Source organism: Bombyx mandarina, chromosome 17 (assembly GCF_030267445.1).
Source record: "Bombyx mandarina strain Sakado chromosome 17, ASM3026744v2".
NCBI classification, from domain to species: domain Eukaryota; kingdom Metazoa; phylum Arthropoda; class Insecta; order Lepidoptera; family Bombycidae; genus Bombyx; species Bombyx mandarina.
The window spans coordinates 8167828-8190052 of NC_143223.1; the positions used below are offsets into that span (position 1 = coordinate 8167828).

Sequence of the window (22225 nt, forward strand, 5' to 3'; positions counted from 1 at the left end):
ATTTATGTACAAAGGCACTGTTTATCTCTTTAAGAAATCTTTTCCAGCAGACCTGCGATTATGGAGGAGGATTACCGAGGATTATGAGAATAATAATTTAAGTAAGTAGGTGTTGTATTTTACGTTTCCATTAAATCGAACAAAACGTTCACTGTCGATCGAATCGAAACGATCTTTCAATGAACAAAATTCGAACAATAAATTATGGTCGAATTTCGACGACTACTTTAAACTGATAAGAATTTGATTGACCCGTGATACTTCCATTGGCAACAAGTCTATTATGATGATTAGTAATATAGATTTAATAATTTTCTTCAAAATCAAAGTTACTATTAATTAAATAATTACTAACGAAAAGGGCTGAAAATATATTTTGCTGCTGAGTTATTGTTTTTGGCACAGTCTTCGTTTGCAAAAAAAAAACTTTTCTATTAACTTTTCATTTTATTTCAGAAAACTAACTGACATTATAATTTATTAGTGTCTCAGAATAATAATGATATAGAGCGGTTGTTGTTTTTTTTAGTATCGGAATAAAAGTATTTTGAGGAAATCGTGCCGATTCACGTGTTTTCTATTCCGAGACACGCTTCCTTGAATGCTGGGCTAAGAAATACTTGCACCTCGAGCGACTTTGGCCCTTCGCCAGCATCCTAATGGACCGGACTAGTACTCAAACCACCAGAATTACTAAGTAATAGAAACTAATCTACCCATTAAGAGAGATTCACTTTATCTAGTATGAAATGTTATACTAGAATTAATTTTGTCAATCAATGGGTTTATAGAATTTTTAGTAAATGTACCATTATAGTTACAATAGCTGCAATTTCTAGGGCCCGCAAGTTAGAGAGTTAGAATCGAGTGTTCATAAGTACATATGGGAACGAATAATTAAGGAAAGATAATTCTTTTATTTTTTGTTGTTGCTCTCCTAGACAGAATGAGCATACAATCAAAAATGAGAACAACGCTAAGACACAACTACTTAAGCCTTAAAATTTAATTAAAAAAGGACACACCATATCGTACAGGAAACATAGTAGAGGGATTTTAAAGATTCAAATAATGTTTTGGGCCGTATATCGATCCAAGACTATTTGGTAAATGTCTTTAGCGCGATTCAAATTTTTGTTTTTTTGTCTCTATATTAATCTATTATCTATAGTCCAGATATGAGATCGTTTCGTATTAATTGAAGTCTGCGTGCGTTTCATTTGGAGAACCGGCACTGATAAGATGACTCTTGTACCACCTGTCTAACCGCTTGTTACAGTTTTGGTTCCCTCTACTGGACAATAACATTGACAAAATTGTGAACATATTTTAAATACAATAACTAGGTACTTACATGACATTATATATTTTAAAATTATATAATACTCGTAATATTATTTTCTAAACGCGTGATGAGAAAGACTTCTTGTCAAAAAAAGCTCTAATAATTTCCAAATGAGACATTTTATTGCATCGTTAGCAAGTACCGCAAAAAACATAGTAACACTATGTCTATAAGAAATTAATACAAAGGGAAGATCTTTTAAGGAATATCTTTGATCCATGCACCGGTATTTCGACTATAACTGTTCGAAATATGCATCAAATTGGTACACAGGTTACTTACATAAGGCTAAACCAGTTTCAGGTTAACTCTAGATCTCTTATGTTCAATAGATGCTACTGCAATGTCATAGTGACTCATATAATCGTCTACAGTAACGTAAATCTTATACCTTTAAATGAGCAATTCTTGTAAGTATATGTATAAATATATATATAATCTGAATCTCGGAAACAGCTCCAACGATTTTCATAAAATTTAGGATACAGGGGATTTCGGGGGCGATATATCGATCTATCTACGGTTTATTTTCAGAAAATGTTGTTTTAATTGTGTTTTAAATAATCAACTTTATCGATAATCAACTTAAACATAAACTTTTTTTATTGAAAGAAAATAACAAATAATATACTTAATATCAATATGTAATTCGTAATTAAATATACATTCTAAAAAACACAATGTATCAAAAAAATAAATAAATACCGAGTCAAGCTCGGTCATCCTCTAGTTAACTTTTTAATTTAAATAGGAATTGTTAACAGACCCAGTAATGAGGCTCGCGTGATCTAGTCTTCCGAATCACACGTCGATCACGTGAGCGAGAAGGGCAGCTGTTTTCGCACATAAAAACCTATTACTTTTATTGTCAAAACATCCACTTTTATTAATAACACGGGTAACAATATTTGGCAAGAGTTATTGCCTTGAGATCATTGTATCTATCGTTTACTAAGATTTATAATGCACTTACAATATTTAAAAATATGTGGGATACTAAAGATAAACAAAGCGTTTCGCATACTTTGTTCAGTTTATATCAGCGATCCATATATTTCAATACTATAATTACAAATTAGCTATGGCCTATTATTTGTAGCACTATTCGTCCCAGTAAGTTTTAAAACCCTGTGTTTATTTTTTGGATCAGTATAATGTTCCATTTGTGTTCGACTTACGACTTACGACAGCACTTGATTGTGGCACTGTAGACACAAAACCAATTCTAAGATAATTTGGGACTTATTACGGACCGTCTCTTGTAGATGCTCCGTGCTACTGAAATCCAATTTGCGAGCGCATTGTCTATTTGTTTGTAGAAATATATTTTTTTAATTTTTTTTTATTGCTTAGATGGATGGACGAGCTCACAGCCCACCTGGTGTTAAGTGGTTACTAGAGCCCATAGACATCTACAACGTAAATGCGCCACCCACCTCGAGATATAAGTTCTAAGGTCTCAGTATAGTTACAACGGCTACCCCACCCTTCGAACCGAAACGCATTACTGCTTCACGGCGGAAATAGGCGGGGTGGTGGTACCTACCCGTGCGGACTCCCAAGAGGTCCTACCACCAGTAAATATGCCATCTTGAAGATATGATGTAGTTTTAGTAAATCATATTCAATTTTAATGATTCTATATATTTTTAGTAGTTTTATTTTGATGTTTTGTTCCATTGTAACAATTTGTAATTCGACATCAGACTGCATGTTTGTGGTCTGGATTTGCGAAATCTCGTTACCTGTACGTATAATATGAAACCGGTTTAAATGTTTACCACATTCAGTGTGTATTCAATATTGGGAAATCAAATACAGATGCACGAAAACTGATACTATAATTAACATCGTATTTGGAACTATTTCGTTTGTATTTATTAATAAAGTATTTCCAAGCGTTCAAAATTTGAGTAAGATTATCATGTACATATAAATTTGCTTAACTTATCACTAGTTCTCAAATGAAAAACGATTAGGAAAATTTACGATTATTATCAATAACCTTGGGATAGAGCTTCCTAATTGCCATCATAGTTCCTAACAGATGAGGAATTTTGACTTGCAAGGTCAATGAACAATAGTGAAATTTACTTTATTTGGGTTTACGTTTAGTCGCGAAAGCTAACGATAGCTTCTAGTTTTTTAAGATATATAATATATCATTACATTTATTGTATTTAAATTATATGATTCATTCTGATTGATAGCATTTTAAATAAAATATTCAATGAACTATTTCATTTGCACAAAATTAATTATACATATTAAAAGATTCAATTTAAGGCGAATTCATTCGTTATTACGATTTGGACTGCTTATCTTCATGAAATGAGATAATTTCTAATAACATTGGGGAAAGTTATCGTCTCTATTACTAAGTTGCTTTAAGCCAAATATTATAAAATACCGTATAGATAGCCCACTGAGTTTCTCGCCGGATCTTCTCAGTGGGTCGCTTCTTAGTAGGTGGTAGATTCTGCGAATCACTGCTCTTGCTAGGGCTAGTGTTAGTAAATTCTCTCAGGCGTAGCCCGTGAGCTCAACCACCCGTCCGGGTATAGCTGAAATAGCCCCTCAGGCTATCAGCGAATAGGTACGAAAACCGTATAGAATTAAATTTAAAATTAATAAAATACACTTTTGAAGCTTTTTTTTTGATAAAAATATCCAAGTGTAATAGTATTAACAGTACCCGTAGTGCTGTTTTACTGCACAGCGGTGAAAGTATTCTGTTGAAACGTATATAGCCAATATTCAAGGTAAGTAAGCGTAGCTTAGGTTTTGTGAAGTTTAACTGAATTTAAAAATAGAATTTTGTTTTCGAAGAACGACAATTCTACTAAAATAAACAAAATGAGGTTTCTTGCCGCAGAATTGCCGGTGAAGTTGTCGTGGCCTAAAGGATAAGACGCTCGGTGCATTCGTATCCTGTGATGCATCGGAGTTCGAATCCCGCTGGCGGGTACCAATTTTTATAATGAAATACGTACTTAACAAATGTCCACACGATTGACTTCCACGGTGAAGAAATAACATCGTGTAATAAAAATTATTCCCGCAAAATTATAATTTGCGCAATTACTAGCGGTAGGACCTCTTGTAAGTCCGCATGGGTAGGTACCACCACACGGCCTATTTCCGTGCTGTGAAGCAGTAATGCGTTTCGGTTTGAAGGGAACTATACTGAGACCTTAGAACTCATATCTCAAGGTGGGTGGCGGCATTTACCAATAATAAGCAATAAAAAAAACAATTGAAGTGGTCTGTCTTCATACTTAACAAATGTTCACGATGACTTCCACGATGAAGGAATAACATCCTGTAATAAAAGTCAAACCCGCAAAATTATAATTTCCGCAATTACTGGTGGTAAAGATAAGTATATGCATTTCACGATCTACTTGTTTCGTCTAATAAAAATCAGAATAATTAAAAAATCAGAAGAAGAACCATTTAAAAAAAATACAGTTGGGACACGTTTACAGAGACTTAAAACAATGACTCACGCACACCATGTCCACGACTACCTTCTCTCACGAACGCCACCGATCGAATGAATGTTTCGAGCAAAGGCGTTGCTATTTATAGGCACCTGGCGCGATGACGTGACTCTCGCCCCACCGCCTGACGTCACTGAGTAGAGGGGCCGGGTAGTGACAAATTCTCTAAGACGGCCTCTCCTGACAGCTGAACGGCCTCGTCAGCTTGGTTCCCTTCAGGCTGGTCTCCCTCGACCACCCCAACCTGGTCTTCCTGCTCCTCTTCAACACGATCACCATGGGACTCATTCTCATTGGATAAGTGCCCATCGTGTTCATCGTCATTTAAAACAGAAAACTCTTAGTAAGCTGCTCAATGTTTGTTCTTGCTATTATTAGCAGTCACCCACTCCAACCAGACCACAAGTGTGCACTTCAAGTGATCATATCAGAATAGGCGGCCACCAATATCCGTATACGTTAGGCACATACGGTATAGACAAACGCTTAAAGTTAATTGTTTCGCCAATGAATGAGTCCGGATTCTCAGACACTGAGTAAACAATCACTTGCGTCATGGTCAATTGCCAAATGCCAACAAACATTGAAACATAACCGTTAGCATTACCATCCAATAACCACTATCGGGGTTTTTAGAGGGCAATATCAACTACGAAGCGTTGCCACAATGTCGGGGCATTGCCACAATGTCGGGGCAGAACAACAGCCACAATGTCGGGGCATTGCCACAATGTCGGGGCAGAACAACAGCCACAATGTCGGGGCATTGCCACAATGTCGGGGCAGAACAACAGCCACAATGTCGGGGCATTGCCACAATGTCGGGGCAAAACAACAGCCACAATGTCGGGGCATTGCCACAATGTCGGGGTAAAACAACAGCCACAATGTCGGGGCATTGCCACAATGTCGGGGCAAAATAACAGCCACAATGTCGGGGCACAACAACAGCCACAATGTCGGGGCATTGCCACAATGTCGGGGCAAAACAACAGCCACAATGTCGGGGCATAGCCACAATGTCGGGGCATTGCCACAATGTCGGGGCAAAACAACAGCCACAATGTTGGGGCATTGCCACAATGTCGGGGCAAAACAACAGCCACAATGTCGGGGCATTGCCACAATGTCGGGGCAAAACAACAGCCACAATGTCGGGGCATTGCCACAATGTCGGGGCAAAACAACAGCCACAATGTCGGGGCAGAACAACAGCCACAATGTCGGGGCAGAACAACAGCCACAATGTCGGGGGTTGCCAGGATTCTGTAACACGGCCACTCCCGACGGCGAGGCGTCCCCGACCGCTTCATCCCTCAGCAGAAGCATATCTCCTCCAGCTACGTCAGAGCTTGCATCAACAAGGTCACCCTCTGCAACGTAACAAAAAAAATTACACCCAGACCTCAATCCCTACTACAGACGCAAGCGTGCACTGGTACATCTGCAGCGAGGACGAGCCAAAGATAAACATTTGAAGTGAGAAGAATAGATATCGCACAACTGTCCCAAACTGCGCAATTTGAAACACCTGCACGATTCCTTTACTGAGTTAGCCGGTACAGGAAACGTCTAAAACAGTAGCGCGCTGTTGTCGGCAATATTCACCGATACAGATACTGAACATTACAGACACAACACAGCTAAACAGTAGGGACGCAAGATCCGGCCGAATCCGCATCTACCATACTGCTCAAAAAAATAAACGGGAAGTAAAGCACCGTCGTGCCCACCTCAACCTCAAAAATGGGAAGTAAAGCACCGAAGTGCCCACCTCGACCTTCACATATTAATTTCGAAGAAAAGGCTGCATGTCACCAGGGTCCACTCGTAAGGATGATGTGGAAGCAGGGCAGCCGTCCCAGCTCCAATCTGCTCACACGATGCGAGGCTGCACCACGTGTGGCGGGCGTCCCGCTCGACCGTCCTGATAGATTATCCGTTGGGTAGTCCGCAGCAGCAGGCCGCAGACTAAGCGACATCGCCCTCTGCGTCACTGCCAGTCGTACGGCACCGTGAAGTTGGCGGCTCGCGAGCATCACGTGCAGTGTGCACACGAGCAGTACGTGCGGTATGTACGCCAGAAACAGGCGAGCGCGCGCAGGCAGCGGTACGCGAGCAGTGCGCGCATTTTGCACGCCAGAAGTAGGCAAACGCGCACAGTTACGGCACGCGAGCAACACGTGCAGTATGCACGCCAAAAGTAGATGGGCGCGCGTAGGCAACGGCACGTCGCTTGCGTGCTACTGCCGCAGGAACCATTGAGGGGCCCGAGCTGGCGACAATGCCCGTGAGGCACCATCCTCACCATTGGGTAAGGTCCACGGATTGAGAAAAGTATGAAAGCATCAAAGTAAGCAGTAATTGTAAAACAAAACAAAGTTCAGAGTTTTACTCTACTGTGGGCTATTTGAGTCCTTTATCCCACTTCTGATATTAAAAAATCAGAAGAAGAACCATTTAAAAAAAATACAGTTGCGACAACTGCTTAGTCTTTCCCTTACAAAAAAACAAAACACTAGTGTCTCAGTTTAAAAAAGTATATATTACAAAAAAAAAAACAGGCAGTTGAGCACACAAATTTGTAGGGTGTGGTTGTACGGCCGATCTGACTCTCCCTCTGTGGGTTACCCTCCTGAATTCCGGCAGCCAACGGACGTGGGTTGACCCGCTGAAGCACCACGTCTGGACTCCTGGAGGTTTCCTGGGCTGGCTAGATCACCAGGGTACGGGTTACTGGGCGGAGATGACCTTTTCAGCACACGCAGTTATCGGGTGAAGCAATAAGCAAGAAGCGTGGAAAAAAACAGCTAGGCATGAACCCCTAAAAGCGGGGTCGAATCCGTTTATTTTAATCGTGTTAATATTAAACAGCACACGATATTGCTGTACTAAATATATTTTTTAAATAAATTATTTGTAGGTAAGTCGTCTAGGTTTGAAAACGAACTTTAACTGAACTCGAATACAAACGTAAGACTAATAAGGAAGTCTAGTGACGACTGCCGGCGGCTGCGCAGTCTCTGCGCCAGCCGAACCTACGTCTCGGGGGGAGGTGGGAACTATTGTTCTCACCTCAGCGGTACAGTCGATAAAATAACTGCTTTGAACATAAATACTTTTGTTTTAAGGTTTTTTTTTTATCTTTTTTTATTTTTCAGACGATTTCAGTTGTAACGTTACGTTACATTACCCCCCGTCGCGCATAAGGATTTTAATTTTAAAATTAAAATCCGCAATTTTCAATCGTGTATCAATTTCTTACAATCACCTTTCACACAACCTTTCATACTTCACCAACAGTCAAAATAAATCAAATAATATGTAAAATTATAAGACTCTATAGCATAACGAAAGTCATAAGTCATATGAATCGGCTTACGACTTTTTGCAAGAAATGTAAAAAAAAAGATTTTAATGGACATGGGCAACAAAAACGAAACGTAACAACTATGAGTGTTGACCTAATATTTTCAAGTCTTTAATATGCCAAGTGCCTATGTTTTTACCCGACATGTCTTCTAGAACGTAGACAAGTGGCGAGAGTTTTTCGACAACTTTGTACTTGATATATTTCGGTGCTAACTTCTTACTAAAATACTTATCTTTGTCACTCAAGACGTAAGCGCGTTTATAAACAGTATCTCCTACATTAAATTCAAAAGGCTTTCTGCGTAAATTATAGTTAGCAGTGTTTTTTACGTGTGCGTGATATAAAGATTTCTGAACTTGATCGAAGATGGAGCTCAAACACCCTAGGTTTTCGGCATACACATCTCGAGGTAGAAACAAAACTTGATCACCCAAATCAATATCAGTATAATGAGAGCCACATACTACTAGTTCTCTGCCAAAGACAAGAAATGACGGAGTGAAACCAGTAGCCTCGTTAACCGAATTATTAATGGCAAACTGGACACTAGGAATAAAAGTATCCCATGACCGATGATCGCTATCAACAAACGTAGAAATACAAGTAATAATTGTTTTATTATACCGCTCTACGGTATTCACCTGGGGGGTATATTTTGGCGTGAAAAATACGTTTGGTATGTTATACTTTTTGAATAGTGCATTTGTATGACTACTAATGAACTGAGAGCCATTATCGAGAAAAATTGTTTGAGGCACACCATGAACGAGGAAAATTTGCTCTTCTAAAATTCGGACTATAATGTCTGAAGTTGCCTTTTTAATTGGATAAATGTGACAAAATTTCGAAAAACAGCAAGTTATCACTAGAATATGGCAATTTTGTTTTCGAGTCACAGGCAAAGGACCCATTAAATCAATCGATAACATCTGATACGGTCGAGAGCACTGCTTGGGGCGACCCATTTCTCCAAGGGTAGCATGGTTTTGAATTTTGTACTTGAGACAAGTGGAACATGAACCTACGAAATTTGCTACGTCTCGATACATGCCTGGCCAATAGTATCTAAGGGCGATACGTCTGTAGGTCTTAAAAATACCCAAATGACCAGCAGTTGGTTCACTATGATTCTCAGCAATGACAGTGTTTCTAAGTTCTGAAGGAACTACCTCTTTCCACGAAAATTCATTTGTGAGATAACACTTATTCTTACTACAACGGAAAAGAGCGTCATTTTTGATATGATAATTTGGATAATGTACAGGCTGGGTCAAACAATTATTATAAAGGGTCTTATACCAATCATCACTAGAAGTCGTGAGTGATTTAGCAGTAGTGATAGTAGTGACCGGGACAGCTCTAGACAAAGCGTCGGGAATCACATTGTCTACACCGCGGCGGTGTTTGATTTCAAAATCAAACGACGATAATCGAACTCCCCAACGTGCAAGCCTACCCGTAGGATTGTTCAAGGAAAGGAACCACTTAAGTGCGCTGTGGTCTGTGTAAACCGTAAATGTCTTTCCGTTCTCCAGATAGCAACGCCAGTGCTCGAGAGCCACGAGAACAGCTAAGGTCTCACGTTCGGTAATGCTATAATTCTTTTCGGCCCCCGATAAGGACTTGCTCATATACGCTATAGGGTGCTCTTTCCCGTCAATAGTTTGTGTGAGCATACCACCTACCCCATAGTTACTAGCATCTGTATGGACTTCGAAAGGCAAATCATAGTTTGGGCATGAGAGAACAGGTGCAGAGACCAAAGATTCCTTAAGTTTTTTGAACGCAGTGTCAGCCTCATCTGTCCACTGGAAGGGAGGTGTTGATTTTTTGTTCGATGTCAACCTATTAAGCGGCCCTGCGATAGTGCTAAAGTTTGGGACAAATCTCCGGTACCATGTTGCCGTACCTAGGAACCGTTTCAAGTCCTTACGACATGTAGGAGTTGGGTAATTTAGAATGGCTGTAACTTTATCCGGATCAGTCCGCAAACCATTCGCGTCGACCACATAGCCTAAATATTTAAGTTTACTTCGAAAAAATTCACACTTTTCTAAATTAATTGTTAGATTAGCATGGCGCAGTTTGTCTAACACGCGAAGAAGAAGACTAACATGCTCATCAAACGTGCTACTTACTATTATCACATCATCTAAATATGCGAACGCCTTGTGATCCATGTTGCCAAACAATAAATCGACTAACCGCTGTTGCGTAGAAGGCGCATTGGTCAAACCAAACGGTGTAGTCTTAAACCGTAACGTCCCTCGTCCCGGAACGTAAAATGCCGTCTTGTCCCTATCTTCGAGTGCTATTGGTAATTGCCAGAAAGCCTTTGATAAGTCAATACTGCTAAGATAGCGCGCGTCTCGCAAGTTGTCCAATATCTCCGATATGTAAGGTAAGTTATAAGCGTCGCGTTTTGTAACAGAGTTTAGCTTCCTACTATCTAAGCAGAACCGCGGCTGACCATCCTTTTTAGTGACTAGCAATACCGGGGATTGCCAGGCACTCTCACAAGGCTCAACTACATCAAGCTGGAGCATTTCGTCTACTTGCTCGACTAGGATTCTCTGTTTCTCTGGTGAAAGCCTATAGTAGCGCTGTCTCACAGGAGGAGAATTCCCCGTGTCAATGTGGTGAGTAATTAAGTTTGTGCGTCCAAGTCCTTTGCGCTCAAAAGATATTTCTTCAAACTGCTTGGTAATATTGTCAACGACGGCCTTTTGTGATTCGTCCAAATAATCATACGAGCGCAAAAAATTGGTTGGGCTACCAACATCTAAATTAGCCAATGGAGGGCCGGGGCAATGAATAGAACTCAAGTACTTCGGGCAAATTTTAAATGTGTGCCAAAAGTCAATCCCTAAAATAAGCGATGATTGAACTTCTGGAACTACGTGACTCTGAATAATGTGGAACTGGTTTTCGAAATGCACGGGCATATTAATATAGCCTATACTTTTAAGATTTTGTCCACCAGCCGCAACAATAGTCAATTTATCATCAGTACACAACTCCAGCCCACGACTAACTAATGCACTATGAGCATTGTTGCCTAAAATAGTAACCGCTGAGCCTGAATCCAAAAGGCCGGAAACTGTCAAATCGTGTATCTTAATATTAACATAGGGTCTTTTATCGTTAATTGGTTTTGTATGCAGAATTGAAGCAACCTTGTAGCCATTAAAAAATAAACTAATTGTTTTTAACCAATTCTTCCATTCATCCTGGCTGGTACGTTGTATCTTTACATGTTCCAGGGACAATGGTTTGCTACAATTCTGCAAATTTAGTTTTTTGGAGCCTGTTTGCCAGTACAATTTGAACACTCAGGTTTCTTAACTCCCTTGCGACCACACTTAAAACACAAAACTTCCGTATTAGTGCAGTCCCTAAAACTATGCGTATTGTTGCGGCACCTAGGACAATAGGGTAATTTTTCCCTTGCATCGTGATGACTTTCTTCAATACTGTGTAGATATTTTTGATTAATATTAGTGTTCCTGTTTATTTTTAATGGTTGATACGACTGTTTGTTGTAACTATAGCTAGATTTATAGTCGTAGGTCGATTTCACCTTGGTCGCATATTTGTACGCAAATTCTGGTGCCAAGGTATCGGAAGTCGCTGCAGATGGTTCTCGAAAGTGGACGAGCCTAGACTGAACAATTTCATAATTCCTGCACAAGGATCTCAATTGGTCAATGTTGCATATTTCAGTAGCAGAGGCTAGAGTGCTTGCATAGCAAGGGCGGATATTATGTAATACTATTTCAAGCTTGTCCTCTTCCGAAAGTGGATTTAAGAGGCGGGCAAACATACCCGAGAGAATAGCTAAGTATATCGTAATATTTTCCGTTTCCCCTTGAGTCCTAGCACGAATCTCAGCAAGTAAACGGTAATCATAGTCTGCTTTATCAAAATCTTTTTTTAAAAGAACAACAAGATCATCCCAAGATGAAACCTGGTCCTTAACACTCCTGAACCAATGCAGCGCATCATCTGTAAATATTTCTGTAGCAGATGAGATAAGTTTTGAGTCGGGGATGCTACGCGCCTCGCTAAATTCATAGACACGTTGAATAAAAGATCGAACACATGACTTACCATCGAACTTCAGCCTACTCAGTTCTGAAGTAACACCTCTATCACAAGTAACAGCGACATTAATTGGTGCCTGAATGCCAGGTACAGAAGCAGATGCTGAACTAGATACACCAACTAATAGAGGATCAACTGCCTTTTTGCTTAATTTCTGGAATTTTTCGTAGGATTCTTTAAAAAGTTTACTACAAGTAGAGTGCGGCTTCTCTACTTCATCAACCACTATTCTGTTGATCCTATGATAAAGGTGATGAAAAATATTTTCTATGCGCGATAATGTACTTTTATCAGTAGGGCTTGACTCGAGACTTGCATTGACTTTATTCAGCAAGTCCAAAACAGTTTGCAGATCATCTAGGGGTTCGAGATGAGAACATAATACATCTTCTGAAGGAAAAGATTGACTTAATTTGCTAATCTGTTTCCTAAGATCAGCCACCGTAGCACCGGGGGTCTCACCTCTTATCGCAACTTCGTATTCCAGTTCAGTTTTTTGTAGGGATAAAAATTTTATCGTAAAAACCATAGTGATGCCTCAGAGTTAGCTCGAAATGGCATACGAATAAAGTAAAGGAATATAGTTAAGAGAAAAAAAACTCCGTTCTGTTACAAGGTTCGTACCAATAAAACGTCTAGGACTAAATAAAAAAAAATCCAGAAGATGAAAATAAAGTAAAAATATATATGTACTACTTAAATTAAAAAAAAAAAAAATCGTCTAGATTGTATTAATACAAAAAAACAAGCTTTTTGTTTAATTAAAATTTAAATTAACAAAGAAAAAATTAAATCTGATTGCACTTTTGTTTATGATTGTACCTATTTTTGCTTGAAACAAACCTTAAATAAAAAAACGTTAGGTTTGTAAGTGTCACAAACTAAAAAAATGTAGGTACACAAAAATAACACAATATAGGACATGTACAGTACGACGATTTTTACAACACTTAGGACAATCACAACACAATAATGTTTAACAAAAGGACACACACACACACACACGTATAATCTGCAACCACTTGACTCAAGAGGCAAAGTCAGATATAACCACGTTGGGCGCCAGTGCGACAACTGCTTAGTCTTTCCCTTACAAAAAAACAAAACACTAGTGTCTCAGTTTAAAAAAGTATATATTACAAAAAAAAAAACAGGCAGTTGAGCACACAAATTTGTAGGGTGTGGTTGTACGGCCGATCTGACTCTCCCTCTGTGGGTTACCCTCCTGAATTCCGGCAGCCAACGGACGTGGGTTGACCCGCTGAAGCACCACGTCTGGACTCCTGGAGGTTTCCTGGGCTGGCTAGATCACCAGGGTACGGGTTACTGGGCGGAGATGACCTTTTCAGCACACGCAGTTATCGGGTGAAGCAATAAGCAAGAAGCGTGGAAAAAAACAGCTAGGCATGAACCCCTAAAAGCGGGGTCGAATCCGTTTATTTTAATCGTGTTAATATTAAACAGCACACGATATTGCTGTACTAAATATATTTTTTAAATAAATTATTTGTAGGTAAGTCGTCTAGGTTTGAAAACGAACTTTAACTGAACTCGAATACAAACGTAAGACTAATAAGGAAGTCTAGTGACGACTGCCGGCGGCTGCGCAGTCTCTGCGCCAGCCGAACCTACGTCTCGGGGGGAGGTGGGAACTATTGTTCTCACCTCAGCGGTACAGTCGATAAAATAACTGCTTTGAACATAAATACTTTTGTTTTAAGGTTTTTTTTTTTATCTTTTTTTATTTTTCAGACGATTTCAGTTGTAACGTTACGTTACACAGTTGGGACACGTTTACAGAGACTTAAAACAATGACTCACGCACACCATGTCCACGACTACCTTCTCTCACGAACGCCACCGATCGAATGAATGTTTCGTTTTTTTTTTTTTTTTTTTCCTACCTAAGCTGAGAGCCTTGAGAGGCTATGTCAGCGTAACCCTAACTTTTGTAGGTGAGCTCACGGGGCTCAAACCTGATGACGTTGCTAACACGAACCCTAGCAAGAGCCGTGCTTCGCAGAATCTACCACCGGATCGGAAACGCGACCCACTGAGAAGATCCGGCGAGAAACTCAGTGGGCTGTGTCTGGGAGTTAATTTACTCGTCGAGCCCTTCGTCGTAAGCGACGGGTTCGACGAGAACGGTGACCGGTGCTTGAAGTACCTAGAAGCACCGTTAGTGGATCGGGAGGATCCGAGATGACGTGTTTTGGGCGACGTCGACTGCTTTCCATTCTGTCCGCAGGATCGGGAATGTAGTTACCGGCGGCCACGATGAGAGGGTTCTCGTGTCGTGCCGCTTTATCGAAGTGGCGCATTGACGCCGACTGCATATACTTACTGGTGGACTCTAAGTCCAGGTCGTCATGGAGGTCGACGTTCCTGACGAACCACGGGGCTCCGACGGCTATCCTGCAAAAACGGGATTGAATAATTTGGAATGACTTTAAGTGAGTGCGGGCCGCGTGAGCGAACACTACACTTGCATAGGTCATGACGGGGCGTATGCAAGTTTTGTAGAGTGTCACCTTATTTCTAAGGGACATTTTACTTCGCCTACATATCATCGGGTAGAGACGTCCTAGAATGAAGGCGGCACGATCGCGTACCGTCTTGATGTGGGGGCGGAATGTCATCCTACTGTCGAGGGTGACGCCTAAATATTTGACCTTCGGGGCCCACGGTATGGGCTGGTCGAACATCGTGATTGGGCGAACGGCGGGGGCGGGGGTATTGACGCGCCTAGTCGGGAGGGGGATGCTCAGCGTGGTGTTCGGAGGGCGACCCCTTTTGAAGAGCACCGCTGTGCTTTTCGTGGGGTTAATGTCGATGCGCCACTTCCGGAACCACTGTCCCATGGTGGTAGCTGCGGTCTGAAGTCGTCGATGAAGCAACGCCTTCTTCCTACACGAGTAGTAGATGGCGGTGTCATCGGCGAAGAGCGCCAGATGGGTCTCCGGAGACCGGGGTATATCGTTGATATACAAACTGAATAGTAACGGGGAGAGGGCGGAGCCTTGCGGGACTCCGGCTGTGACGTGACGGGGCCGGGAACGCGTTCCCTCGACTCGATATCGGAACGAACGGTTCGACAAGTAGTCTCGTATGATGAGCACGAGTCTGTCTGGCACTCCCATGTTATACAGTTTGAATATCAAACCGTTGTGCCAGACTTTGTCGAACGCCTTCGCTATATCGAAGAAGAGGGCTCCTGTCGGAATGGGTTTCCGCCTGTTCAGCCCTAGTAAGATGTGCTCCGTGAGGCGGTGCACTTGATGGACGCACGAGTGTCTGGCGCGGAATCCAAACTGCTCGTCTATAAGAATTTTATTCGCGGATACGAAATCCCAGAGGCGTTTACGAAGGAGCCGTTCGTATAATTTGCCTATCGCCGGGAGGAGACTGATGGGGCGGTAACTCGCGGTTTCGTTATTCGGTTTGCCCGGCTTGTGTATGCCGATAACGTCCGCTTCCTTCCACGCCGCGGGAAAGATGCAGTTCGTCATAGCAGCATTTAATATCGTGGCCAACATCGTTATCAGTTGGGCTGGTAACAGTTTTAGCGCGCGGTTGCGGATGCCGTCGGAGCCGGGAGCTTTCCGTGGTTGTAGGCTATCGATCGCCTCCTTAACCTCGGAAGTGGTAATGGGGGGTAACGCGTCCGAGGGCGGCAGGGAAGCTCTGCGCTCGACCTCCCTGTCGACGAACTCGGTGTGTTCGGGGTCCGCGTGTTGAGTGCTGGTGGTGCACTGTTCTTGCAGTGCATCGGCCAGCAACTCTGCCTTGTCATCGTCATCGTAAGCCGGTGGTTGGCCTGAGGGGCGTACGAGAGGCGGCATAGTGACGATAGTTTCGGACTTGAGGGTCCTAGCTAGTCGCCAGTATGCTTGGTGAGTGGGCGCGAGTTCTTTTAAATAACTATCCCAGTTTTCGTTTCGGGCGTCGCTCAAGCGGGATTTGACCTCCCGCTGTAAGCGACGCATCCGAGTCCGGTTTGAATCCGTGGGATATCGATCGTAGGCCCGGATTGCCGCGTTCCTAACTCTTATGAGGTCCCTAAGATCGGGGGAAAGTCTGATGCGGTGGAAGCTATCCTCCACATCGACTTGCTTTGAAGATCTTGTGATCGCCGTCGATGTTTCGAGCAAAGGCGTTGCTATTTATAGGCACCTGGCGCGATGACGTGACTCTCGCCCCACCGCCTGACGTCACTGAGTAGAGGGGCCGGGTAGTGACAAATTCTCTAAGAGTATTATATTTCAAAACGAAATGAAAGATATGATAAAAAAAAACAAAAAGACCTTATTGTGATTGATCATAAAACTCATAAACCATAATGTATTCACTCCCTAAAGGCTACATCAAGAACACGTAAAGACAACATAATAATAACATTACTTGATTTACCATGTCAAACGTATTTGGTCACGAAATGCGGAGTAGGTATGTAGCCAGAGGAAAATTTTATTACGGATATAAACCTAATATTAGGACGTTTTACATTTAGATTTTATACTGTGATTCCTGACAAAAATCGCTTCTATTATTGCGATTAATTGTTATTAAAAAACATGTTGAGTTTTTTTGAAATTCCTTTTTCGTTATGTGTGTAAAATAATATAAAAAGTATGTTTGTCAACAAATAGTTGATCATAGGATACGCAATACTATCATTAATTTGTTTATGTGATTTGATAAGCTGTCACAACAAATAACTAATTAATATTAGGATCGAATGTTTAATCGATTACCACGCTGATGTTTGTGCAGCAAATGTGTTTCATATTATCTAATATGAATTGCAAACAGTAATAAATGAAATTTGTTCTGAAATTTTGTAAATTTCAAATTACTGAGTACTGCTGTAAGTGACTAGAAGACGTTTGCGCCTTAGCTGTTTTTAAGTTAGCCTTAGCGGTTCCTAGAAATACGACTCCACAGCTGCCGCCCACCTCGGGACCTGAAGTCTAATTCTCAATTGTATTGGCATAACAGGTCCAGCAATATCGAACGTTTGGCTAGTTTGTATTGTACAGTCCGTTAAAAATATATTGCGCGGACGGAGAAATATAAAATTTCCCACACTTATAGAGAATATAGAGAAGGAGTGCAGAATACTAATATTTTTTTTTAAATAAAATCAATAAACAAAACATTACACACACTACCATGTATTTGACATAGACACAAATGCATATATGTACACATAAAGCCTGTGGTCAAAATAAGATTAAGTTAATATTGTTTATCTTTATTATTATTTGTCTATGGTGTGGTTTTGGCGAAATCTGTAACTGGAACCATAATAATGTACAAACTTATAATTTCAATTAATTATCGTAGAATTTCGATTACTCCGAGACCACTGGTTATTCCAAATCCGTCTCGTTCGTCTGTTAGATAACAAAACAAAAAAAAAAACGTTTAATATTGTGAAATACACGTCACTGGGCGTTACGTGGACCCAACTTTATTCAATCTACGGAGTGTTGCGTAAATACCATATAATACCCATAGTGATTTATTCTTCATTATCATATGTTCCACTTAAATGTGAAGCACGAAAACTTACGTTTATTTTTATGACCTAGAGGGATTCGTAACCCATCCGAATTTCCAATGATTACCTACTTTTGGCTTTCACCGAAAAAAAACAATCCAAATGCTGTTTGATTACACTTCCTTTATTTCCACAACTTTAAATAGGTTTTAAAGTACACTAATTGCCTTAATCGATACGCTTTTGTAAAGTACGTCTTGCTTCTGTCCTCGCTCAATCAGTGTGTCGTTCGCCATTTTGCGTGCATCACGCCCCGCCTCTTTGTGCCAGGGCGGAAGTCAACAGAATTTAGGATCGTTATGAAATTAGAATTTAAGTTATAAAATAATCATAAGTCTTAGTCTGTTATTATTTCCTACTTTTAATGTTTACATAAATAATGGGCACGAGGATTGATTCTAAATAAATATATTTTAAACATACTTCAACAGAGTTTGCTATTAATATTTTACTATGTTTCTAATTAGGTAATTTGAATAAAATGATCCTAACACTACTTTAGACTAATAGTAATATCAAGGTTCGATTTATGCGATATTAAGATATAAATCAGCAGGAAATTGAGATATTCAAAGTAATATTATAAATACAAACACGTGTCTGTTCATGTTTTACGATTAACTAATTACTCAGTCAGTCAACCAATCATTATGATATTCTGCATACACGTAACCCACGGAAGGGGAAATTTTCTTTAAAAAAAAGAATGTTTTTTTTTACATATCATTTTATTTACCAGACAATATTTTTTATCCATAAAATTTTAATATGTTGAGTCTGAATAAATTTTACAAGTATAACCATAAACACATATAACATTTGACAAGATCTATGTACAGTTTTCGTTAAAAAAATATATATACTTATATATTTTATCGTTTTTGATGTGAGATTCCTGAGTAATGCCTTTTAAGCAGAACATTGTATTACATAATACCAAAGGCCTTTGTGTTACTTAAGCACTTAAAGAAAACCTTTGGTGTTGAGAAATGGGCATTAAGAAGTATTACAAAGCAGATACTATCTACTCTGCCTACATCAAATGCTGTCAGAAGTTGTCAAAAGTTTAAAGGAACACATTTAAGATCCGTGTTCTTCACGGATTGTAACTTCTTAATATCTTTAGGAGTATCGTCTATTTCAATAATGTTGTAAGTAAACGAGCTAATTAAATGCTAAACCGCGAAAAAGTACTCCGAACGAAAGTAAATAAATACAAATTGTTTTTGTCGTCAAATTCAGCATAAGCCGAGAAAAAATGTCACGTATCGAGACAGGTACGGTTGTATAATCAAAACAAAAATGTTATTGTGTCGTTTTCACAACCATCGATACTGTAAAAGTGTCTTTTTTTATGTACATAATTTCTTTCGCTCTTTCGGTACAGTCGTTATGTAAATTGGCATCGCTTGCGGGTCGAAAGGCGGCCATTATCTTTCGGAGGCGTCACGCATCGGACGAACTGTCACGCCTAATGGCGGTCACCTTAGATCTTTCATTGTCATTAACCTGGATAAAACTGTGATGTGATTTACGATTTTCACCTATTATTCCTCTCGAAAGTGAAGAAAGGTTTTAAAACGTTTGTTTACTCGTGTATTTTGCACTCTACTGCCTTTTTATGGTTAACTTGGTAGTGAAGTTGTTAGCTACCCTGACTGCTGAGCTGAGGGTCGTCGCTTCGATTCTCATATCGAGCAAACATTTTTATGATAATCAGGTTTGTTTTCTCTTTGTCTGGGTGTTTAATATTTATATATGTTTACATTACGTATATAAGTATGTCTGTATATCAGTTTCTGGTACTCGTAGTAGAAGAGTTTCTAGTTTGTGACGGGCTGATTATGCGTGACTTGTTCTCGATTATTATTATTATTTCTTCCGCGATGCTGGGGTTCCGTTTGAAGGGTGAGGCAGCCGTAATATTGTGCAACAGAGAGTTGCCGATTAAATCTTAGCTTCTTCACACATCTACAAAAGCAATTTAAACAAAACCGTCTTTAAAAACTTTTACTATCATCTAAATAATGAAATATTGAAACCATTAATGTTTAGAAAAACAATAGAAATAATACCAAAATTTGTAATAACCTATTGATAAAAAGTCATCAATTATACATTTGATACAATTTTACTGTACTATCTATTCACTTTTGTAGCCTACTGTACCTATGTCCAACAGGATGATACGTTTTGTTAGATTCAGTCCCAATCTTCACATAAACGTACGTATCTCTTTAATATTGCAAAGTACTCGTCTTTAACTTACGTATTTGATTCAACAATGTCTCCACTCTATGTTTCTTCGCAGATCAAACACTGACGGCAAAGTTTATTCAATTCAAATATACTCGTAGTCTTCTAAAGACATACATTTCAAGTAATACACACAAGTGTTTTAGCTGGTAAATTTTAAACTTCTGATCTTCGAATGACTTTGCGATCGAAAGGTCATTTTGAATTTGGTCACGGGACTTAGACAAGTACGTCCTAAATAAAATTATTAAATGAAGAGGCGACTGAACTTTTTGGCCCACTGAGTTTCTCGTCGAATCTCAGTGGGTCGCGTTTCCGATCCGGTGGTAGATTCTACGAAGCACCGCTCTTACTAGGGCCAGTATTAGCAACGCTCCCGGTTAGAGCCCCGTGAGCTCACTTACACGTCAATAACAAGCTGAAATAGCCTCTTAAGGCTACCAGCATAGGTACGGAAAAAAAGTACCTTTTTGATTGTATTACTGAAACAAAGACCGATTGATGGCATCTATATCATGTGCAAAGCCACCTTCGCCCGATACATGTCTTGTCGGATTCCCCACCACTCTCGGTGCTTTTAGGCCTTCAAGCAAGGGTCACTGTTCTCGTCGAACCCTTCGTCGTAATCGACGATGACGACGAACGAACTAACCCGCAGACACAGTCCACTAATTTTCTTGCCGGATCGGATATTGTTAGAGGGCCGCGAGCGAAGAACAGGTTGTTAATTCATACTCAAATTCAAATTATTCATTACGACAGATTTATTTCATTAATTGCTAGACTTGAGCGGGTTCAAATATAATAGAGTTCTATTCACAGAAACTTAAATGTAATAGTAAGACAATATTTAGATTTCTGTACTTGTATCTCGTTTTCATAGCCAATAGAAATGTCTAGAATGAACATTAGTTAAATGTATTTTTTAATTTTCAACGTCTTGTGAATTTGTGTCTGCGAATCTAAGATTTTGTTCGTATTTCGAAGATCAATATGTATGCTATTATATAAGACAACTATAAATAATTCTGATTCTATTGCGACATTCGGACATAAATATGAAATTTATGATCTTTAATTTTTCTTTTAAAAGAAAACTCAATGTATTTATACAGTTTCTTTAGAAAAACCTAGAAAAAATATTTACCAGTTATTGTTGATATGAAATTTAGTGTTCGTAGTATTTTACGAAACTCTTCGGTTTATCGGTGATAATTTTGAATGCCTTTTCGATCATTTGATGTATAACGGCGCTTTGAATTATATCCAATGTACGTATCATACACAATAAATACATACACTATTACAAACAGTGAGCTTTTACAAAAATGACAAAATAAATTAATAAAATATTATACGTTTGGTTCTAAACTAATTTAGCGTTTAGTTTTATAGATTTTTTTAACAAATTAGGAGTCTAAAATACTTATATTACGATTTAACGAATGCCAGCGACAATGAAACGGATCTTGCTTGACATTTCAGTCACGTGACCTCGGTACTGTTGACCTGCACGTTTGCATTTTCAAGACCAACTTGTGTTTTCTCAAGCTTTGATCCTTAAACACTTGAATACAAGGACTAAATTAGAAAATTACAAATTGTTTTGAAATCACATTCGTTCTGAGCGGCTTTTCATGCAATTTGTATCTATGACGAAACATTTACAATGCAATTTCTGTTTTTATACGCAATTTTGTGAGCTAGATATCTTTAGTCGTTACTAGATTAGTTTATAAGAAAAAATCATATTTCATTCAATTTTGTTTCTTCATTGACCACTATTTGAATTTTTCTATTTATATTTAAATACCTGAAGTACCTATCTACTGCCACTAATATAATTAATTCATGCCCTAGTAACCTTGGTCTAAACTTTTACTCAATTATTGTTGGTGGATATTGTATAATATATTTAAACGTGTATAATGACTACTATTTATTTTGTGTATGTGTTTGTTTGAACGACCTTAATCGATATTCACTTCATATTTAGCGTTATGGTTTATTGTTAGTCCGGTTAAGTCCGGTACGCGTCACAGAGTTAGATATTCTTGTTGCGATTTTTAGAACAGGCGTAA

At 39.5% G+C, this 22225-nt stretch overlaps 2 protein-coding genes across 3 annotated transcripts in view; one reads left to right on the plus strand and one right to left on the minus strand.

Moving 5' to 3' along the window:
- Positions 1–22225, plus strand: part of LOC114240657 (uncharacterized) — a 191531-nt gene that overhangs the window by 74794 nt on the left and 94512 nt on the right. The window lies entirely within an intron of this gene.
- LOC149501132 (uncharacterized) lies at positions 11514–12854 on the minus strand. Its single transcript, XM_089734072.1, has one exon. The coding sequence runs from the start codon at positions 12852–12854 to the stop codon at positions 11514–11516; it is 1341 nt and encodes a 446-aa protein (XP_089590198.1).

What these genes read in the sequence shown, in the direction of transcription:
- LOC149501132 (XM_089734072.1), bottom strand. Translation starts at nt 12,854, where the DNA reads ATGGTTTTTACGATAAAATTTTTATCCCTACAAAAAACTGAACTGGAA.